Genomic DNA, 23682 nt, shown 5'->3' on the forward strand with positions numbered 1-23682 from the left:
GAGAGAGCGGCACACTGGGCTGCAAATGATCACAGTAGTAATGGCCATAGTTTGATAAAACAGGCAGTCTTACCCTGTAGATAATACAGGGTTCTGGTGCCGATGTGGGGGAGGGGAGTCGCCCGGTACTAACTACATACTACTAACTACCTCATCCAGATGTCTTCCCTACTAAACCTGATAAGAAGTAACTGCAGTAGCCTTATAGGTCAAATCAGTTTCACCTGTTAAAGTTAGCTCCACTATTAATTAGGGGTGGGGGAAAAAATCGATACTGTGTAGTATCGTGATATTTTGTTTGCTAATAATGTATCGATACAGGGACAGCAGAAATCGATATTTTGTTACAAACAATTTTTTCTCTGAAGTCAACATGCTCTGGAGTCAGAGCATGTTGACTTCAGAGCATGTTGATCCTTTTTCTGAGCAACAATCCTGACATTCCTTCACTGTCCAAATGTGTTTAACTTTTTTTTTGGCAGCAATAAACATGACAGTTTACTTATTTTAATTTAAGACATGTTTAATTTTAATTAAGTTTGAAACTTTTTTATTTAATGTAAAATTATATATTTTTTTAAATTTACTTTCAAATTCTTCAGTTGCTGAAGGGGCTGCATAGTTTTCATAAATTGCATAGTTCAGAATAGCTATAATTGTACCAGATGGTTGCATTCAGTTAAGTTGGACTAGACTGTAATACAAACCGTTCAGTTTGTCAACAATAAAACTGACTGAAATGAGAGAAAGACTGAGTGTGAGACTTTGATATTAGATAAAATGAATATTGATAAAGTTTACCTTTATGTGCAGAATTTAAATATCGCAAAATATTTTAAAAAATCGCAATAATATCGTATCGTGCGTTAAGTATTGTGATAATATCGTATCGCGAGTTGTATGGTGATTCCCACCTCTACTATTAATGGTGTCACTTGTTATTTCTGGGATGAGTTTAGTAGCCTGAACAGCTGCTTAAAGGAAAGTAATTAAATAATAAAAATAACCTAAGTCCGGGGGAACCTGCAAGAGCTGTTTGCACAAAGAATAATGCTCAGACTTTGAGGTTTTATCGTTTTACACAAGGTTTAAAAATGAATGTCCACAATTGAATTGCAGAAATTGTTATTGAGCTAATACTGATGTAGTTGTTATCTTTGGTAAGGAGAGGTTGGAGGAAGGATGAGCACAGTCAGGCCTAAAGATGCTCTTAATAATAATAATGGATTGCATTTATATAGCGCTTTTCGAGACCCTCAAAGACCCTTTACAATCCCACTACAGGGAGTGCAGAATTATTAGGCAAGTTGTATTTTTGAGGAATAATTTTATTATTGAACAACAACCATGTTCTCAATGAACCCAAAAAACTCATTAATATCAAAGCTGAATGTTTTTGGAAGTAGTTTTTAGTTTGTTTTTAGTTTTAGCTATTTTAGGGGGATATCTGTGTGTGCAGGTGACTATTACTGTGCAGAATTATTAGGCAACTTAACAAAAAACAAATATATACCCATTTCATTTATTTATTTTTACCAGTGACACCAATATAACATCTCCACATTCACAAATATACATTTCTGACATTCAAAAACAAAACAAAAACAAATCAGCGACCAATATAGCCACCTTTCTTTGCAAGGACACTCAAAAGCCTGCCATCCATGGATTCTGTCAGTGTTTTGATCTGTTCACCATCAACATTGCGTGCAGCAGCAACCACAGCCTCCCAGACACTGTTCAGAGAGGTGTACTGTTTTCCCTCCTTGTAAATCTCACATTTGATGATGGACCACAGGTTCTCAATGGGGTTCAGATCAGGTGAACAAGGAGGCCATGTCATTAGTTTTTCTTCTTTTATACCCTTTCTTGCCAGCCACGCTGTGGAGTACTTGGACGCGTGTGATGGAGCATTGTCCTGCATGAAAATCATGTTTTTCTTGAAGGATGCAGACTTCTTCCTGTACCACTGCTTGAAGAAGGTGTCTTCCAGAAACTGGCAGTAGGACTGGGAGTTGAGCTTGACTCCATCCTCAACCCGAAAAGGCCCCACAAGCTCATCTTTGATGATACCAGCCCAAACCAGTACTCCACCTCCACCTTGCTGGCGTCTGAGTGGGACTGGAGCTCTCTGCCCTTTACCAATCCAGCCACGGGCCCATCCATCTGGCCCATCAAGACTCACTCTCATTTCATCAGTCCATAAAACCTTAGAAAAACCAGTCTTGAGATATTTCTTGGCCCAGTCTTGACGTTTCAGCTTGTGTGTCTTGTTCAGTGGTGGTCGTCTTTCAGCCTTTCTTACCTTGGCCATGTCTCTGAGTATTGCACACCTTGTGCTCTTGGGCACTCCAGTGATGTTGCAGCTCCAAAATATGGCCAAACTGGTGGCAAGTGGCATCTTGGCAGCTGCACGCTTGACTTTTCTCAGTTCATGGGCAGTTATTTTGTGCCTTGGTTTTTCCACACGCTTCTTGCGACCCTGTTGACTATTTTGAATGAAACGCTTGATTGTTCGATGATCACGCTTCAGAAGCTTTGCAATTTTGAGACTGCTCCATCCCTCTGCAAGATATCTCACTGTTTTTGACTTTTCTGAGCCTGTCAAGTCCTTCTTTTGACCCATTTTGCCAAAGGAAAGGACGTTACCTAATAATTATGCACACCTGATATAGGGTGTTGATGTCATTAGACCACACCCCTTCTCATTACAGAGATGCACATCACCTAATATGCTTAATTGGTAGTAGGCTTTCGAGCCTATACAGCTTGGAGTAAGACAACATGCATGAAGAGGATGATGTGGACAAAATACTCATTTGCCTAATAATTCTGCACTCCCTGTATTCATTCACTCTCACATTCACACACTGGTGGAGGTAAGCTACAGTTGTAGTGGTAGGTTAGGTTTTGCCCAAGGACAAAATGACCAAGACAGAGAGAGCTGGCTCATCAGACAGACAAGCTCATCTTGTAACCTACTGGTTCGCTGGTCAGCACACCAGCTGACTAGCGAACCGGCTAACTAGCACACCAGCTAACTAGCACACCGGCTAAATAGCAAATCAGCTAACTAGCAGACCAGCTAACGGCAGCCACAAGCTGAAGGACGATTAAATGTAGTGGAGATATCAGAGATGACACTGGTGTGTCCGATTCACTCTTTAGCACTCCGTTCACTCCGGTGTGTCAGCCAGAACACCACTGAAGGCCAAATGATCCCAGCATGTGGAATAAAGAGCTTAAGGTTTGGTTTGAGACACTTTATTCTTTCACTGATTGATTCTTGCGGCTGTGATCATGTGTGTGGTTTCTTACAAAAAGGAAGTACACAATACAAATACATGACAAATAAGATGAATAGATAAGTTACATATCCAGTTATATGTACGTACATCAGTATAGCTAATATAGCCATATATAAGGACAAAGATCACAGTACTATAATGCAGTAATGTTAAACACAAAGGTGTATATCTACATAAATCTGTCCTATCAGTGATCAGGGTACTGTAGTATACTTCCACTACATAAACTATAGAAACTAAACGACATTAGTGTGACTTTAAGTTACCATCAGTACAGACGAACTGATGGTAGTTGTACAAAATAAAGGCATTGCAATTATTGTGAAGGGCTTCCGGTTAAACTAAGATCAGCTGATTACCTCATAACAAATTGTTTGCTATAGAACGCAGCTCCCACTCTTCATTAATATCATGTACTGTAACTCCCAAGTAACCATGGTTACCCAGCCACGCCCAGTAGTCTCCAGAGAGACCAACAGCTGGTGCACGTTGTAACGCCGTGGCTTTCATAGTCTCTCCTTTTTCTACAGCTCATGTGTTCTTCTTGTGATGGTGCGTCTTGAGGGAGGCTCATACATGCCATCATTTGTTGATCCTAAGAACGTTCCTCAGACCGACTTCTTCAACAACACTAATCAGCCTGCAGTTTGTAGCTACTCACTTCACTGTGGTGTTTGTTAGCTTGTCTTTCTTTGGTTTTATCCTGACTCCTCCCACAAGCTGATCCTACGTAGTCTGCCCAAGCCTCCCACCTCTGTTTGTTTGGGTGGTTTGTTTGCTGCCATCAACAGCGTGTAATGCATTTAAGTGATACTTCAGACATGAAGTACTGCGACAATAAAAAACTCAACTTTGCTTAAAAATAACTTTAGTTGTATCAACACTGCCCTCTGGAATAATTAGACTTTGGTGACAAACTGATGTGATCTCCATGTTTCCTTTGTTGGACTGTGGGCGAGTGTCAGAACTGAATGTACTGAGTAACATGTGGAGTTTAAATATGTGTCAGTTCCAGTTTTAGAGCTCTAAAGTGCAGCTATCATGTTAGGAATATGTTAGGAATAGACAGGAACACTGAGCACACTGAGGTCAAATCTTTATTTATCCAGTTCATCTGTAGGCTGAGCTCAGTCCATCCATTTAGTGAAATGATGTTTAAAGGTCTCCTTGTTCTGTGAGCGTGCACAGATCCTGAAGCAGAAAGCCTGGGTTAACAGAGAAATGATCATCACTGTGATGATGCTCACCATCTCTGACTGGGATTTGAGGTTTTGTCAAAGCAGCAAAGAAAGCCTGGCTATGTTGGACTGGGTGTGGAAGCAGCTCCCAGTTTGAGTTCAGGAGACAGACACCCTCTCTACTTTGACGATCAGCTTCAAACTTTCCTTTTTGATAAAACTTATAGTTAGAGCTGGATCAGGTGACCCTGAACCATCACTTAGTTATGCTGCTATAGAGATGGATAACAGATGGATTGTTGTTTTGTGTGTCTGCAGTCTGTCAGGCTGTCTGATCACAGAGGAAGGCTGTACTTCTCTGGCCTCAGCTCTGACCTCCAACCCCTCCCATCTGAGAGAGCTGGACCTGAGCTACAATCATCCAGGTCTCTCAGGAATGAAGCTTCTGTCGGCTGGACTGAAGGATCCAGGCTGGAGACTGGACACTCTCAGGTATGGAGAGAATGTCTGATATAGGAGGAAGAGCTGGAATCATTTCCTGTGTCTTTCACTCACTTCCTGTTTGTTTCCTGCAGATGAGACATGAACAATCACACATGCAGGAATATTTTCAGGGACAGACACACTAGTCTAGCTGGATAGTACATGGATATTTATGTAGGGGGTCTTCAAGGAGTCTGTTTGCAGGAACATTAATGATAACTGATAAGTCATGTTGAGAGTTTCATTAAAAGTAGACTTACAGTTAGGTAATATTTGGACAGAGACAACATTTTGTAACTTTAGATACAAGTATCAGCCATGTGTGTGTTTCCCATGCTGTATGTCCACAGTCACAGTGACAGTCAGTGACACTGACAGAAGGATGAAACAAGGCTGTGAATCATTTCAGTCTGTGTGTGTGACAAAGAGGCAGACAGGAGCAGCTAACATTTGGAAATGGAAGCTTACTGGAAACACTACATTCACGGCTGAATTCACAATAGATTTGTTCTCAAGTGCACATTTAGCAGCTAATTTCCAACAAATTTCCCACGTGTGGGACTAATAAAGGTTATCTTATCTTAATGCTAATACTGTTTTCCCTTTGCTTTCTACAGCAGCTATTGCTAAGTAGGCCACTTTGCTCCGCTAAGGATTTGTGTGACCATGATGGAGACTCTGATAAGCTAATGCTGCTAAGCTAATGCTGTTTATGGGCCCTGTTAGAATCAATATTTCATTCTCATTCTGTTGTTTGAGAACAATGTTAACGTTTCACATCATTATAACACAAGAGAAAAGGGTATTGGCATTAGCTACTAGTGCTTATTCACCTCAAATTACCTTTAGCTGCTAATGGCAGCCTACTTAGCATTAACTCCTCACTAATATAATGCTAATTCACATCAAATTAGCATTAACTTCTCATATTGTTATAAGGAAAGAGAAAACGGTATTAGCATTTGCTGCTAATAATTATTTACCCCTAATTAGAATAAGCCGCTAAAAGCAGCCAACTTAGCATTAATTCCTCACTTTGTTGTTACCCAACGGAAAAGAGTATTAGTATTAGCTACTATCATTTTTAATAAGTAAGAGAAAACAGTATTAGCAGTAGCGCATAATGCTAATTCACGTCAACGTAGTATTAGTTAATAATGGCAGCCTACTTAGCATTAACTGCTCACTAATATAATGCTAATTCGCATCAAATTAGCATTAGCTGCTCAAGTTGTTATAAGGAAAAAGAGAAAACGGTATTAGTATTAGCTGCTAATAATTATTCACCCCTAATTAGAGTTAGCCCCTAATGGCAGTCTACTTAGCATTAACTCCTGACATTGTTATAATGCAGGGGAAAAGAGTTACCATTATCGGATAATGCTAATTCTCATCAAATTAGCATTAGTTAATAACGGTAGACTTCATATCATTAGCTGCTGTCATTCTTACAAAGCAAACAGTATGAGCATTAGCTGTTAATCCTTTTTCATCTAAAATTAGAATTAGCCACTAATGGCGTATTGTTAAAAAGTAAGAAAAAACATTGTTAGCATAAGCGGATAATGCTAATTCATCTCAAATTAGTATTAGCTAATAATGGCACCTGCTTAGCATTAGCTGGTCACATTGTTATAAGGCAAGAAAATATGGTATTAGCATTTACTGCCAATTTCTATTTACCTAAAATTAGCATTAGCCACTAATGGTAGCCTATAGCAAAAACTTCTTAATGCTAAATGAAGTTAATTAATGCTAAGTAGGTTTAACTGAAATTAAAGTAGTGTTAGCATTAGCTGCTGATATTGTTAAAAGGTAAGATAAAACATTGCTAGCAGCAGCGGATAATGCTAACACACATAATAATTAGCATTACCTAATAATGGCAGCCTTCTTAGCATTAGCTGCTCATATTGTTATAATGCAAGGGAAAAGAGTTGGCAAAAACAGTGTTAGCATTAGTGGATAATGCTAATTCACCTAAATTAGCATTAGCTAATAATGGCTACGTACTTAGCATTACCTACTAATATTGATATAAAGCAAGAAAATATGGTATTAGCATTAGCTTCTAATGCTTTCTCATCTAAAATTAGAATTAGCCACTAATGGCATCCTATTTAGCATTAACTCTTCACATCGCAAGGGAAAAATTAGAATTCAATAAAAAAAAAAGTGTTCACATTAGCTACTTGTATTGTTAAAAAGTAAGAAAAAACATTGTTAGCATAAGGGTATAATGCTAATTCACCTCAAATTAGTATTAGCTAATAACGGCAACCTACATAGCATTAGCTGGTCACATTGTTATAAAGCAAGAAAATATGGTATTAGCATTATCTGCCAATTCCTATTCACCTAAAATTAGCATTACCTGCTAATGGCAGTCTACTTAGCATTAACTCCTCACTAATGTGATGCTAATTCACATTAAATTAGCTTTAGCATTAGCTGCTAGCATCAGCCTACCTAGCACTAGCTGCTCACATTGTTAAAAGGGAAGAGAATACGATATTAGCATTAGCTGGTAATATTTATTCACCCCTAATTAGAATTAGCCACTAATGGCAGCATACTTAGCGTTAACTCCTCACATCGTTGTAATGCAAATGAGGCTAACTTGCATTAAATTAGACTGCTGTTATTAGCTAATGCTATTTAGCAGTAGCTGCTCACATTGTTATAAAGCAAAGGAAAACGATATGAGCATTAGGTTCTAATGCGTATTTGCCTTAAATTAGACGTAGGTGCTAATGGCAGCCTACTTAGCATTAGCAGCTCAGATGTTATAATGCTAGGAAAAAGAGTGTTAGCATTAGCCGTTCACATTGTTATAAAGTTAAGGGAAATAGTGTTAGCATTAGCTACTCACATTTTTAAAAAAAGTAAGTGTTAGCATTAGTGCATAATGCTAATTCATGTCAAATTAGCATTAGTTAATAACGGCAGCCTATTTAGCATTAGCAGATAATGTTGACCTTGGCCCACTGGAAAAGTTAAGAACTAAAGATTTAGGAGTGTTTCTCGATAGCTCTTTCTCGTTTGAGAAACAAATGAATTCTGTTATTAAAACCAGCTGTAAGGTTTATATTGTTGATTGTCATTTATGTTTAGAAATATTTACTCATATATGCTTAGAATTGTATAATCGATTGGATGATGATAGAGGTTCGATCCTTAGTAGTCTGTAAAGACTCTGTGTGCCTTCCAGAGTGCTCTGGCATGCACACACCACTTGGGGCCATGAGAGAGGTCGTACCCTCTCTTACTGATTTATGGTGTAGGACAGGGGTCTCAAACTCAATTTAGCTGGGGGCCGCTGCAGGCAGAGTCTGGGTGAGGCTGGGCCGCATTAGGTTTTCCACAAGAAAGGCATGGTTAAAAAATTCCAATCTTCTCAAATCTCTTTATTTTTATTTTTTAACACAAAATATGAAAAATAAATAAACAAATTAAGAATTAATAAGAAAATAAATCAATCTGTAATACATAAATAAAATAATAATAAGATATTTTTAGTCAGTGAACTTGTGTGTTTTTTTCAGTCTTCTATATCTGCTGTATTTAGATTAAAATGTCTGTATTAACAGTTCTATAACCTTCTTCTGAACATGAATGGAACACTGTAGAAAATGAACTGTTCTTCTGAACATGGCTTCTCTTGCCTACTCCTTGCTGCTAGAGACCTGGCAGCGTTTCCTCTCGCATAGCCGAGCCAGATTTGGCCTGAGGGAGGAAGCAGTTGCGACCCTCAGTATGTCTTGAAGATGATCATCCGTAAGTCTGGACCTGTACTTGGACTTATTGAAGTTCAAAGTGGAGAAGAGCTTTTGGCACAAGTATGTGCTACCAAAAAGGCACATGGTCCGCTTGAACATTCGGGAAAGCCGAGGGAAACTAGGGCTCAAGTCTCTCAAAAATTGTCCAAGCTTGTCTGCTTTTCCACTCACCTCCCTGAACTTTGCTTTGAGTTCAGAGTTGCACTGCAGCTCAATGAGCTCCATTTGAAGCACAGAAGGGGCATCTTGCACATCAAAGGAGAAGGGGTCCGCAAAAATGTGAAAGGTGGCTCTGTGTGTCTTGAAGTCAGCAAACCTGTGATCAAATTACTCCTGTAGCCTCAAAATGACATCAACATACTCGTCAGCACTGAATGGTGTGCCTGCATCCACGAGTGCCTTGCATGCTGGGAAATGGCAAAGGTTTGTCTGAGAGAGCTGAGCTTTCCAGAGCGCCAGTTTTGTGGAGAATGCTCTCACGTTGTCATAGGCAGCACTGACAAGTTGCCCCTGGCCTTGTAACGTCTTGTTCAGTACATTAAGCTCATGTGTCATATCAACAAGAAAAGCTGAGTCCATGAGCCATTTGGGATCAGTTAGCACAGGAACACTAACTCCATCCTTCTCCATGAAGGCTTCACTTCTGCTCTCAACTCAAAAAGTCTCTTTAATACATTTCCCCTGCTGAGCCAACGTACCTCAGTGAAGTCGAGCACATCCCCATATTCTGACTCCATTTCCTCTAAAAAAGCACAGAACCTTCGGTGCTTTAAGCCCCTGGATCTGATTTGGTTGATGCATTTCACAACAATAGACATCACATTGTCAAACTTCAGGCATTTGCTGCAAAGGACCTGCTGATGGATGATGCAGTGCAGAGCAATGGCCTCCTCCACGCCTTCCTCTTCCAGTTTGTTTTGTGCCACCAGTCCATGTTTCCTCCCTGTCATTGATGGCGCTCCATCTGTTGTTATTCCAACAAACCTCTTCCATGGCAAACCAACATTCTCAATGGCATCACACAGCTTGTAAATATCTGCTGAGCGGTGGTCTGGCCATGCATTGGAATTACTGTGAGCAGCTCCTCCATCACTTCAAAACTGTCATCAACACCACGGACATACATTGGGAGCTGGGCAGTGTCGGTGATGTCTGTGGTCTCATCAAGAGCGACTGAGTATACACTGAAACATTTGGCTTTCTCACACAGTTGGTCATAAATGTCACTTGACAGGTCAGAAATGCGATCTGCTGCGGTGTTGGCAGAAAGGCTGATGTTGCTAAACTGACCTTTCTTTCCCGGACAGACTATATTTGCAGCCTGCAATATGCACTTTTAGACAAATGCACCTTCTGTGAATGGCTTCCCTGCTTTAGCAATCATCTCACTAACCACGTGGCTCCGACTGCTGCATTATTCTCTTTGGTTGCTTTCTTGGAGAAATCTTGCTGCCTCAGTAGATCTGTTTTAAGACTGGCAACCCGGTTCGCTCTCTCGTCTCCCTGGTATTTTGCATCCAGCTCAGCATGTCTAGTTGTGTAATGACGTTTCAAATTGTATTCCTTGTGCAGCGCAACTTTCTCTGTGCAAATAAGACAGGTCGGGGTGCCCCTGTGCTCAACAAAGAAATATTGCATTTCCCACTTTTCCTGAAATTGTCGGTGCTCATCACCAACCTTTCTCTTCACCGCAGGCTTTGAAAAAGACATGTTTGGGGCTATGTGACATTTATAATTCTACTTGGTGTCACTGTCGCATTGAAGTTTCAATCAAGCGTTTAGCCGACGGACGGGGAACGTCTCAACGCGTAGAGAACGTCATTTCTGCTTCTTTTTCTTGCAACCGTAGCACGGCGATCGGCAGATAAAAAGCCGGTAGCAGTCTCCTTTGTTTTTACGCTCGATGTTCATGTCTTTCATGACGACACGAACACCGTGGCGTTTGCAGATGGTAGAAAGTGCAGGGATAGCGAGCGCAAAAAAGGCGACTGCTCACGGCGCCGGGCTGTTGTTACAGGAGAAAGAAGCGGAAATGACACCGTGACATATAACAAATAACATCAGCTGTTTCTGATGTTAGTTGTTTTGACTGCTTTTACATTATATTGAAATATATGTAATGTTCATGTTTGCTGCAATGCAAACGCAGTGATGCAAATAAAAACATGGAGCCACAAATTACGGTGCGACCCTATAATTAGTCCGGGTTACCGGGGACTGTTGTTGCCGATGAACAGGTGTCGCTATGTGACTGCAGACTAAATTGGGCTGCATTGAGTTCATGACTTTTCTTTTATCCCGCCGCCTACGCATCACTGTGAGAGTTAATATGAGATCTCTCTCTGTGGAAAAATAACTTTAAATCCCACTGACGTGTGTATAAATCTATATACGTATAATGTCCCGCTGGGCAGCAACTTAAAAAAACAACTTTTTTTGAAGTGTTGTGAACGCAGCGCGCTGGGGCGAATGTCGGCGTTTGCCCAATAGAAAGGAGGAAGCCAGCCAGGCACAGGAAAGAAAGAAACACTCCAGGGCAACGCTGCTGGAACTTTGACTCATTGAGAAATGTTTCCCTGCTTGCATCAAGCCCGGCTGGTGTCCCCTGAGATCCATATCCCACCCTGATTGGTGGGTTAATTCAGCTCCGCCCACAACACTGTAAATTGTGATACATTATCAAACTAACATTACATTTTCATATTAAGGTGGGGCCAAAAACTATCGTCCTGCGGGCCGCAACTGGCCCGCGGGCCGCGAGTTTGAGACCCCTGGTGTAGGAGGACACCTACTCTGTGTCTGGTTAAGTATAAGAGCCCTTTGTTAGGGGGACCGCTGGACTCTTAGCACCAGCTTTGGGGTCACAGGGTCACATCTGGAACACACAGACACACACACACACACACTATGCACAGACTGGTACTCTTTGTTCATACCTGTGTAAGACGTCATAATGAACTTGTGCATATTCATGTAAGCTCAATAAAGAGCAGTGTTACGAGGGAGCAGACGAGAGCGACTGAGGTCAAGTGAAGGAACGGCGCTGTCACAGTTCTCTCCCTCATCAATTGTCTGGTTCCAGCGGTGGGTCTGTGCTAGACGACCCATCACCAGCTTTTTCCACTGGTTACCAGTACGTGGTAGAATCCACTTCCAGATCTGGTTGTCTTTAAATCTGTGAATGGATTGGCTCCATCTTATCTCTCTTTAACAAAAGAATCCAAGTGGAGCCCTCAGGTCTGCAGATAAGCAGCTTCTGACCAGAACTAGACGTAAAAACAGAGGTGAGCTTTATCGATGGCTGCAGCCAAACTCTGGAACAGTCGCCCTTCACATCAGGTCGTCACCAACACTGGACATTTTTAAAAGCCGGTTGGAAACACATTTGTACTCTGTAGCTTTCAATCCTGACCAGTCTTTATAGTCATTACTGTGTATGTTTCCTATTTTCTCTCTACTCTGTGCAGCACTTTGGCTCAAGCTGTTTTTAAATGTGCTGATAAATAAATGTAGATTTCTTTGAATAAAACAGTGGAGCCGAGCTTTGAGCTCAGTGTGTAACAGTGTGTGTGTGAGAGCCATGTAATGTCCATGTGTGCATGCTGACTGTGCTGCTCTGACCCCCCTCCTCCTTTCAGGGTGGAGCCTGCTGGAGTCCGATGGTTGAGACCAGGTCTGAGGAAGTGTAAGTGTGTTTTTAATGGGATTCATGAAAACAAAGCAGCACACATTCAACCATCTTCATCATGTCAGGAGTCATCATCAAAGTGTCAATCAATGAACAGATGATGGATCAATAACTGCAGCTGGATTGTGTTTGTTCTCTCCATCAGATTCCTGTCAACTCACAATCGACACAAACACAGTGAACACAAAGCTCCAACTGTCTGACAACAACAGGAAGGTGACACATGTGGAGGAGCTTCAGTCATATCCTGATCATCCAGACAGATTTGATGTTTGTAAACAGCTGCTGTGTAGAAATGGTCTGACTGGTCGCTGTTACTGGGAGGTCGAGTGGAGAGGAAACGTTTATATATCAGTGAGTTACAGAAGCATCAGAAGGAAAGGAGTCAGTTATGACTGTTTGTTTGGATACAATGATCAGTCCTGGAGTCTGATCTGCTCTGATGATGGTCCTCAGTCTGTCAGGCACAATAACAGATCAACATCCATCTCCTCCTCCTCCTCCTCCTCTGTCTCTAACAGAGCAGCAGTGTATGTGGACTGTCCTGCTGGCACTCTGTCCTTCTACAGAGTCTCCTCTGACACTCTGATCCACCTCCACACCTTCAACACCACATTCACTCAAACTCTTTATCCTGGGTTTATGTTTCTCTGGCCTCCTGGTTCCTCAGTGTCCCTGTGCTGAGTGGAGTGTAAAGAGTGTCTCCTGTTACAGAAACACTCTGACTGTTGAACAGATAGTTCAGTCTGTACATGTCTGTCTCTTTCACTCACAAACACGTTTTCAGATTCATGGATTCAATCAGTTGATGTTTGAAACTCTTCTAAATGATTCCTTGTAAACTTCTTCAGTCACAAACAAACAGGAAGTGATGTCACATGTGTTCCTGTCCACACAGCAGAATGAGTCTATTGCTGACAGTGATGTACAAACAGAGTGAGCATTTCTGAGGCCCAAAATAAACTGAGTAGTTCACTGAATGAACAATGGACTGTGAGCTCAGTTCCTTCATCACATTTACACATTTTATTCTCCATTACAAGACAACAATCAGCCACACTCACGCAGACCACGTCTGGCCCGCACACACACACAACATAGGCCTATCGCTTGCGTCTGCACGCACAGCTAGCGCTCTCTGTTGAAAACTCTCAAACGCCCCATATGGCGGAGAATTCAACCTTCGGACACTCTCCAACGCCCCAAATGGCGGAGAAGCCTGCGTCTCTGTCACGCGGCTAGCGCGCTCCCAGACTCAGGTTTAACGCACAGCCCGTAGCCGAATCAAGCCTCGACACGGTGCTTCTGAAGCAGCGCGTTGATCTTTCTGACACGCACCGGAGCGTCAGCTTCAAGCGGACCATCACTACGTCTCACATCTAAAGGTGTCAAGGTAACTTTGAACTGAGTTCAGTCAATCTGGAGTTTTTCCAAGTCTTCTGTTGCTCTCTGTGAGAGAAGAGCGTTAAAGGCGGGGCTCTCCAGAGTCCAGCAAAACAGGAAACCACAGCTGGGTGTGTGTAAGTGTGCAAACCAATAGAATGCATCGTGGTGGGGGGCATCACGGGCAAGAAAAAAATAAAATAATCGGTCGTACCCATGCTTCCCCGACGTCATGCCAGCGCATATTGGGAAATTCGTAGGCACCGATCGGTTTTCTATCAGCCATTTGCTGGGAGTAAGGGCGCCCTCCGTTTGCGAGGTGCGCCTGCTGCTGGCGGCACAGGGAGGGGAGGGCGGGGCGGCGGGGAGTCTCTGGCTGGCTGGAGCGGCATCTAATAACCAACTCGCAAAACAAAATAAAAACAACAAACAGATATTATGATACAGACTTATAATCTGCACCCATGTTTTTTCTAAATTCTATAAAGTGAGCGCGAGAGCCCTCGGTGCGCCTGCGCGCTGCTGAAGTCAAAGTAAACTTTATTGTCATCTCCGCTACAGACAGTCCAGCATATAGAGAGACGAGACGACGAGGCTGCAGTTACAGCGGTGCAAGTAAACAAACAATAAATATAAGAAGAGTAAGAAAATAAATCTACACTTTAGGACTCGGGGTAAAGGATCAATAACAATTTAAATTTATAATTTACAGTTTGATGATTTAAAGTCTCACACAACCCGTCAAAAGGGGCGGGGCCGGCTGCTTCCAAGTAGAGCACATTTCATTTATAATGATGTAAATCCAAGCCCATCATGGATTCACGATCTGAATCCTGGGTTGTGTGAAATCCCAGAAATCAACCTTAGACAAAGTGAGTCTGTGAACTAAGGTGTAGGTCTGTTAGGTTAATTGTGCTGATCCTCGGGTTGGGGGATTTGTGTTTGTACTGGAGCGCAAAATTCAAACCAATGGAAGATGGACAACAAAAGTTCAAAGCCATCAGGTGCTCAGGTTAGAAAAAAGAGAAAAGATGCAGGTAAGCAGACGTGTGATTGGATAATGGCAGGTCATCCTGAACCAATCAGACTAAACTCCAAACAATACATTATGTTACAGATTTTAATATTAATTAGTCATTGTTACTTGTTGATTTGTCCTTTTCTCATTGTGTGACGAATTATGACGACTGTTTGGTAGCTGTTATTGTCTCTCTCTCTCTCTTCATGTGTGTTTCTCTGGTGAAACAATAGTTTTGTGTTAATGTTAGGGCTGCACGATTTTGCATAAAATGAGAATCACGATTTTTTGGCTTAGAATTGAGATCATGATTCTCTCATAACAATAAATAAACATAAAACAACAAATGTCTCACGTTTTGTTGTTGCAGCAAAATGTTGTCCTGCTTGAAATTCCGTCTCCACCGTTGCTCGACGCTGCGTGTACAGAGCAGGTAGTGCAACAATAGAAAAATAGTTGTGGGACGGCACTGTGTAGCGTTTGTCTAGGGTGTTGATCGTTTTCCTAAATCCCTCATTTTGCACAGTGTTGATGGAGCCATATCTTTGGTCAGGTGATAAGTGATAGCCTCCGTGATGTCTTTGTGCCTGCGGGAGTGCGACGTGTATAGGGAAGCGCTGTATAAGGTTCCCGTTATTGATGTTTGGGTGGTTGACCGGGACGGATTTTCTCCTGTCACTTTCTCGTCATCCCTGACGTGCTCTCCGTGGTTTTTTCCCTGCTAATTTTAGCATCACACGGCACAGCTTCTGTATCACGTGGTATAAGGCTCCGCCCTTGTCATTTGTTGAGCAGGAAGAGTGAGCGCTTGTTTTCATGCAGAGTACGTCCCGGATCAAAATGCGGTACATTTGATCCCTGTTGTCTTTGCTTGATGATTGGTTTGAGTCTTGACAATCCACATTGCATCTTTCAATGGCAGCAATGGCAGGTATCAGTGCTCAAACCTTTTGTGTTTGTTTCCAACAAGTTGCCCACCTCGGGAAACAAAAATGTGTTCTTTTACTTGTCAGATGAACATATGAGCCACTTTGACTCTTCAGTGCAGTGTGGAGCCTAACAAAGATCTGTTTTGTGTCCCAGCTGATCAGCAGGAGGAGGAGAGTCTGACGGAGCAGCAGAGGAACATTTTCAGCTACTTGGACTCAGCTCAGCCACTACAGAGGAAACAATGAGCTCAACACAGAAGGTGACAGACAGAGCAGGACCATATGACCAAAGATATTTATCACCATATACATTTGAACATTTGCCATAACGATGTAGCTGATGATAGAATTGACACCAGACAAAATACTTTACAGCTGCACAACTTTATTAAAAAGCCATCAATGTATTTTCACTGAAACAAGCAGCTGTTGTTTATGTGCATTAAAGTTATATAAAAATGTAACAGTGCAAATGCAAATTCCTCGCTGACAGTTTAACCAAAAGGCGTTTCCAGTGGAAACTGGCCGACACATCCTGAGCATAACCATGTATAATATCCACTAAACTTCAGAAGAGGTTATACAGTCGTGGCCAAAAGGTTTGAGAATTGCATAAATATTGGAACCTGGAGAAGTTGCTGCTTAAGTTTTTATAATAGCATTTTGCCTGCACTCCAGAATGTTATGAGGAGTGATCAGATGAACTGCATCGTCCTTCTTTGCCATGAAAACGAACTTAATCCCCAAAAAGCCTTACCACTGCATTTCATTGCTGTCATCAAAGGACCTGCTGAGACCATTTCAGTGATCGTCTTCTTAACTCAGGTGAGAATGTTGGCGAGCACGAGGCTGGAGATCATCATGGCTGTATCCCGATTCAGGTTCTGCAGCTTTAAAGTCCTCAAGGGCCGCGTACTCAAAGACCGCTAAGGCCGAAGTGCGAGGCTCGTAGGCTCGTGAAATGGGACGTCTAGCCTCTGTCGCGCTGCCCAGGTTGCCTAGCAACCATGATACTAACAGCTGGAAACGTTTCATACAGCTTTGTTTGACAGAAATGAAGGAGAACATATTTAGTTCATTTGTTTCTACATGAGCTCTGTGTGATTTGATGAGTATCTGAGGCTGAGACCACAGGACTGTGAAACATGATTGTTGGGCTTCATTTCTGTGCTGCTGGCTCTTCCTCCTCCTCTTCCTCACACACTGCTGAGTTTGTCCTGGTGGATCATCAGGGGTGCAAAGCCTCACAGATGATGTGCAGCAGTGGCTCCCTCAGTCTGTCCTCACTCTGGACACTTGCAGTCGTCACACATGGAAATCAAATGTGTGATAAGCTGCAGGATTCAAACACAAGTGTAACTTATAAACACATGTTCATACTTTTATTCCACAATCAGAGAGAAAGAAACAGAGAGAGAGTGCAGGACAGACAGACAGGTGACAGTCTCAGGTGTACACACTGCTACACAACAGCACCAGAGAAGCAGGATTTAGTGTTTGTGTTATTACGAGTGTAAACAAGAAGAGTTCCAGATGGTGCAGTGGACACATGTGTGACTGCTGTGATTAAAGCATCTTTCTTTCAGCTTAACGAGTGAACCGTCAGCTCGTTCAAACACACGTTAAAGTGCGTTTGGCTCGACACCACCGAACAGAGACAGCAATATAACACAGCTCACATTAACAGTGCAGTGAATCCTGCTTGTGCCGTGATGTTCAGGACTGCAAACCGAGCAGCATCACTGACTTTCAGCTTGTTGTGTTTGTGGATATATGACTGACTTTAATTATCCACAAAATCATCACATTCTCTGTCAGATTAAGGTCGACTATTGAACGGCGTATATTTTAAAGGCTTTAAAACCAAGTTAACGCTGAAAGTACAAACATCACTAATGTCACATATCTCTGCCGACAAGGCATAGCTATGGCTATGAAATGCTCTTTGTGTATCACTTCTTCATTATGAAAGATGTCATTAATCCACTAGTAATGTCTCATCTGGAGTATTGTTCAATCATTTGGTCAGCAGCTAATGAGACAGATCTTAACAGACTTCAGTTAGTCCAGAATAAGGCGTCCAGATTAGTGTGAAGATGTTCATACTATACTAATATTGATCAAATGCATAATAACCTTTCTTGGCTTCCTGTACAGGCTAAAATATTCTATGGCTTACTTGTAGTTCTAAAGAAAGCAATTCTGTTAAACACACCACATTTATTCTGCTCAGCTGCAGTATCCAGATGAAATACATCATCATATTACACAGTTTTCAACAAGCTGCAATTTAGTAAATGCTCGAGTTAAAAGTAACGTTTTGTTAAACTGTTACATTTAGAGCAACTTTTAAGTGGAATAAGTTGCCTTAAAAAATTAGAGAATTATTCAAAACTTCAATGAACACTTAAAAGCCGATTTACAGAGCTTTTAGTTGTTGTAAATATTGTAAGACATGATTTGTTTTTGAAATTTGTGTAATGTGCCGCAATGTTATTGATATTTATCATCAACATTATGAACTTTATTTATAAAGCACTTTAAAACAACCACAGCTGACACAAAGTGCTGTACACTGGAACTGTAAAATAAAATTACATGAGATATAAATAAAACACAAATAAAAGAAGAGTGAAATCATTAATTAAATAACTACTTCAATTAAAAAAGAAACTAAGTCTCACTGAGGTTAAAAGCCAAGGAATAAAAGTGGGTTTTAAGACGTGATTTAAAAGTGGACAGTGAAGGGGCCTCTCTAACGTGCATGGGCAAATCATTCCATAACTTTGGAGCCACAATAGAGAAGGCCCCGCCCCTCTGAGCTTCCTCCTGGATCTCGGTACCTCCAGGAGCAGCTGGTCAGCTGACCTGAGAGACCGACAGGGTGTGTGGAGATGAAGAAGCTCAGAGAGGTAAGGCGGGGCAAGACTGTGAAGGCATTTAAAAACAAACATAAGAATTTTAAAATTAACTCTAAAAGACACAGGCAGCCAGTGCAGAGAGGCCAGCACGGGGGTTATATGCTCTCTTTTTTAAGTTCCTGTTAGGAGTCGTGCAGCCGCATTTTGAACCAGCTGCAGACGTGAGAGCAATGACTGACTGACCCCCACATAAAGTGAGTTACAGTAGTCCAGGTGGGAAGAAATAAAAGCATGGATCACTGTTTCAAGGTGCTGCTGTGAAAGAAAAGATTTGCCAGTCGCCTTAAATGATGACAACTGGACTTCACCACTGCTCTGATTTGGTTCTCCAATTTCAAATCACGTCCAACTTAAAACCAAGATCAGTAACAACAGGTTTAAAATAAACTTCCAGGGGTCCCAAATCTACAGAGGAGAACTCACAGGGACCACTGGGTCCAAACACCAACAACTCTGTTTTCTTTTTATTAAAATTTAAAAAGTTTAGAGCCAACCAAGCTTTAATGTCATCTAGGCATGTCATGAGGGGTTTTATGCAGATGCTTCTGCTTCAGTGGCAAATGAATTTGGCAGTCATCGGCATAACAATGAAATGCGATCCCATGCCTTCTAAAGATGGAACCCAGAGGCAATAAATACAGTAAAACGAGCAGTGGCCCTAAAATTGAACCCTGTGGGACGCCGCATGACAGAGGAGCAGAAGACGATTCGTAACCGAGAAGGCTGACAGAGAAATATTATTATTATTATTATTGATTGCTTATATTTGAACAATTGTGAAACCTCACTGTGGATGTAAGAGTGAAATTATGTGGATATCTTGAATCCACTTCATTGTGTAATATTTTATGTGAGTATTTGACGGAAGACGAGCAACATCTGTTGTGGAAGCTAACGGGGTTCCTTTAGAATAAACAAACATAGGATTTATTATCACTGAATAATTCTGTATAAATCTATACAAATTATAGAAATATGTAATAGGAAACAACAAAATAATCTAAATTATAAAATAGTGTGTGTGTGTGTGTGTGTGTGTGTGTGTGTGTGTGTGTGTGTGTGTGTGTGCATGATTTTAGTGTTTGAACAATCATGAATTATCTTTAACAGCAGGTTGGATGTAATGTGTTAGAACTACCAGCAGGTGGGGATAAGAGACCTTTAAGGTGTTTGGTGCCACGCTCCACCTTCAGGTTTAAAACTAGTGTTAATGGAGTTTGAAGGTTGAGTTTGTTCCACGACTGCATTTCACTCACTGCCTCTGTTTGTATCTCTGTCACTGCAGGACCAACATGGAGCCAGAAGTCAGCGCTCTCAGGAGGCCGACAAACCTCACAGAAGAAAGGGAGAGAAAAAACACACCTGTGACGAGTGTGGGAAGGGTTTTACTGTGAGGGCTTCACTAAAACGGCATCAGGTCATCCACACTGGAGAGAGACCGTTCAGCTGTGACTTGTGTGGAAAGTCTTTTTCCTCGAAGGGTTCCCTAACAAGACACCAACTCATCCACAGTGGAGTTAAAGCGTACAGCTGTGATCAGTGTGGCAGAGCTTTTACTCAAAGTAGCCACTTACAGAAGCATCTGGTTACCCACTCTGGAATTAAGCCATACAGCTGTGACTTGTGTGGGAAGGGTTTTACTGTGAGGGCTTCACTAAAACAGCATCAGGTCATCCACACTGGAGAGAGACCGTTCAGCTGTGACTTGTGTGGAAAGTCTTTTTCCTGGAAGCATTCCCTAAAAACACACCAACTCATCCACAGTGGAGTTAAAGCGTACAGCTGTGATCAGTGTGGCAGAGCTTTTACTCACAGTAGCCACTTACAGAAGCATCTAGTTACCCACTCTGGAATTAAGGCATACAGCTGTGACATCTGTGGAAAAACTTTCAGCCAAAGAGGGCACCGAAATGAACACCAACGCATTCACACCAGACATGATGTGTACTGCTGTGAACAGTGTGGCAAATACTTTACAACAGACGCACAGTTACAACGACACATGTTTACCCACACTGAGGAGAGACCTTATCAATGTGACCTGTGTGAGAAGACTTTTAAAGCTCCACATCACCTGAGAGAACACAAACAGATCCACACCAGAAAGAGACTCTACAAGTGCAGCTACTGTGAGGTATGTATTTATATTGTTATCTTGTCATTTTAGCCTGACTGTTTGGAACAACTCTGCTCATTAAAGTGTGTTAGCATGTTAGCAATTCTACTGCATGGAAAAGCAGCTCTGAGTGATTATTCAGATTTTCCTTTCAGTTATGATTTTAGTATTACTGTAGTATTATGGTGGTAGTATTGTAGTTATTGCAGCCCAGTAAACTGAGTGTGTTAACTGAAACAGTCAAATGTAGTTGGACGTCTGCAGAGATGCTCTTTATTTCAGGCGACGTTCAGGATACAAATGTTGAAGGACTGACTTACACTGTCTTTGTGTCTTTGTTTAGAAGCAGAGCGACACAGATGGATCCAGTTCTCAACCCTGTCATCACTGTGGTGGTGGGAAAGACTTTCATTGTGACCTCTGTGGAAAAACTTTCAGTCAGCAAAAGACCCTAAAAGTACATCAACGTAGACACACTGGAGACAAACTGAAATACTGCAAAGAATGTGGGAGAAGCTTCACCACATCAAGTGATTTAAAACAACATGAACTGATTCACAGTGGGGTTAAAAAGCACCTCTGTGATCAGTGTGGGTCATCCTTCACCACTGCAGGTCAGCTTAAATCACACAAACGAGTCCACACAGGAGAGAAACCACACAAGTGCAGACACTGTGAGAGAAGCTTCTCACATTCAAGTACTTGTAACAGGCATGAACGTGCACACATGGAAGGAAACTACAGCTGTGACCAGTGTGACAAGAGCTTCAGGAATCTCAGTTCATACTCCAAACACAAACGATCCCACGTTACTAATAAACTGTTTCACTGTTACCAATGTGCCCAAACATTCACCTCATTGTCTGCTCTGTGCAAACATCAGCGCGATCACTCAGGGCTGAAATCACTCCCATCACTGGATCACAGTGAATCTGAAGACACAGAAAGATCCTCTGGTTTCTGTGTCAGACTCAAAAAGCTTGAGATCAGGCTCCACAGAGTTCAGATAGAATCATTTAAACTTGTGTTGAACTGAACTGGTTGCTGGGCTGAACTTCTACATAATACAGATCTACATGGGATCTTCTTTTCTGTTTTTTACTGAGTCAGTTTTGTCCTTTTTTCTCTGTCCTGGTTTTGCTCGTCTGTAAATGATTGAAACTCAGTCAAATAGTTCATTGTTCTCCAGCAAAACGTTTTGGAAACTCATGTTTAACCTTTAAAACTCTGACATGTTTTAGCACACAAGGCTTCATCAGGGAGTTCACTCATGATTGGACCATGAGAACAAAGGTTTTTAGTTCTTTCAAAGAGAGTCTTGGAGATGTTTGATGTTTCTGTTTTTCTGAAACCACCTGAAAGAAAAACTATTTTTCTTGCTTTATGTAGTGTGGAAGTTTTTAATGTTTCTTCATCTGTGATGTTCTTGAATGTGTTCACGTGAAGATGGTACAAATAAGCTGTCCTTTCAGCTTTAGCTCCTAATTTATTCATTATTTATGGATGTAGCACAGCAGCCGTCTCTTGATTAACACATGGAGGGCTCGGGATCTGATGGTGTCGTCTCCCTAATTTGCCCACTCAGTAAATGTCACTCATGGCCAAGAAATTGAAATAAACCTTGTTTCCCTGCTGGATAGTGATCCACTGTAACTCTGCTCCTCCTTCCTGTTTAGGATTTCTGTGGCTGAAGTAAAATTCCCTCCATCCATCACTTATCCCAGCTAACCCAAAGTGAAATAAAGTTTTGCTCGTCTTAAAAAAGCATTACAATAATGGGCATTACCAATGCAAACTGAATGATACAGAAGATGAAAGAAGAGACTTTGATCAGTTAATAAAGCTCATGATCTGGATTCATTGTGGCTGCTACACAGATACTTCTGGGTCACTTCTCTCAGTTAGGAACCTTCCTCACCAAACTGACTGTTGGACCACACCCCTGGTTTCATGAGAAATTGTTTCAGCCATGATTTCTCTTCCTGTATTTCAGAGTAAAGACTGAAGTGACAAATGGAAGCATGTTTAAAAAACACAATGTGAGAGAGACGTTGAGGTCCTTAGAAGTTACCCTGGGTTTTTCTGTCACCCTGCTAGATGTTACACACCTTGTTATTGGACTGATTTCTACTGCTGGACTACTCCTGCGGAGAGTAACAATACTCTTACTAATTAGCTCCCTTTCACACCTTTGGGGATATTTATTTTTGTGTTTGCAGCGCTGTGAGCCAGAACAGCGAGAGAAAAATCTGCAACAGCGACGAGCCAAATGCTTACGTTAGAGGTCTGCATTCCCGCGGCTGTCCCGCGTGAGCCGCGGGACCCGACCAGATTTCTTGCGGCAACCTTTCTGACACCAAATCTGCGAGGTCTGAGAATGTTAGATGAAAGAGGGCGACAGAATGTGATACAGGGAGTCAAGGAGATGATCGATGATTTAAAGTTTGATCATGCACATGATGAGGATGTTGAACCAACACCTGCCAAAAGGCCTACTGTTCTTCATAAATTTTCAGATTGGGAGGAAGAGGAAGAATCATGTGGATCAAAATCACTAGATGTTCAGATTCAGGAGTACAGGACCATGAAACTTGAATTATCAAGTCAACAAAACATTTTGCAGTGGTGGAATTCCAACAGTTCCCAGTTCCCTGCCCTGAGCAACCTTGCAAGATTTGTCCTCTGCATCCCGGCAACGAGTGCACCTTCCGAGAGAGCATTCAGCCTTTGTGGTCGGATTTTGGAGGAGAGACGTTCAGTACTGAAACCCTCATCAGTCAGTGACATTCTTTTCCTGCATGGAAATTTAAAATAATTTGGATTTTTTAAGTAAGTTTCGTTCATTTGATTAATAGTTTATAATTTTGAGATGTCGTTTA

At 41.7% G+C, this 23682-nt stretch overlaps 2 protein-coding genes across 2 annotated transcripts in view; both read left to right on the top strand.

Moving 5' to 3' along the window:
* LOC113011595 (NACHT, LRR and PYD domains-containing protein 3-like) overlaps positions 1-23682 on the top strand; it is a 604422-nt gene that overhangs the window by 136187 nt on the left and 444553 nt on the right. The window lies entirely within an intron of this gene.
* On the top strand, positions 13718-22280 carry LOC145424322 (uncharacterized). The gene is made up of 4 exons (XM_080297512.1): positions 13718-13829; positions 15921-16026; positions 19973-20821; positions 21147-22280. Exons 2-4 carry the CDS (start codon positions 16009-16011, stop codon positions 21837-21839), a joined length of 1560 nt encoding a protein of 519 aa, XP_080153638.1. The 5' UTR covers positions 13718-13829; positions 15921-16008; the 3' UTR covers positions 21840-22280.

This window comes from Astatotilapia calliptera, chromosome 3 (genome assembly GCF_964374335.1).
Source record: "Astatotilapia calliptera chromosome 3, fAstCal68.1, whole genome shotgun sequence".
NCBI lineage: Eukaryota > Metazoa > Chordata > Actinopteri > Cichliformes > Cichlidae > Astatotilapia > Astatotilapia calliptera.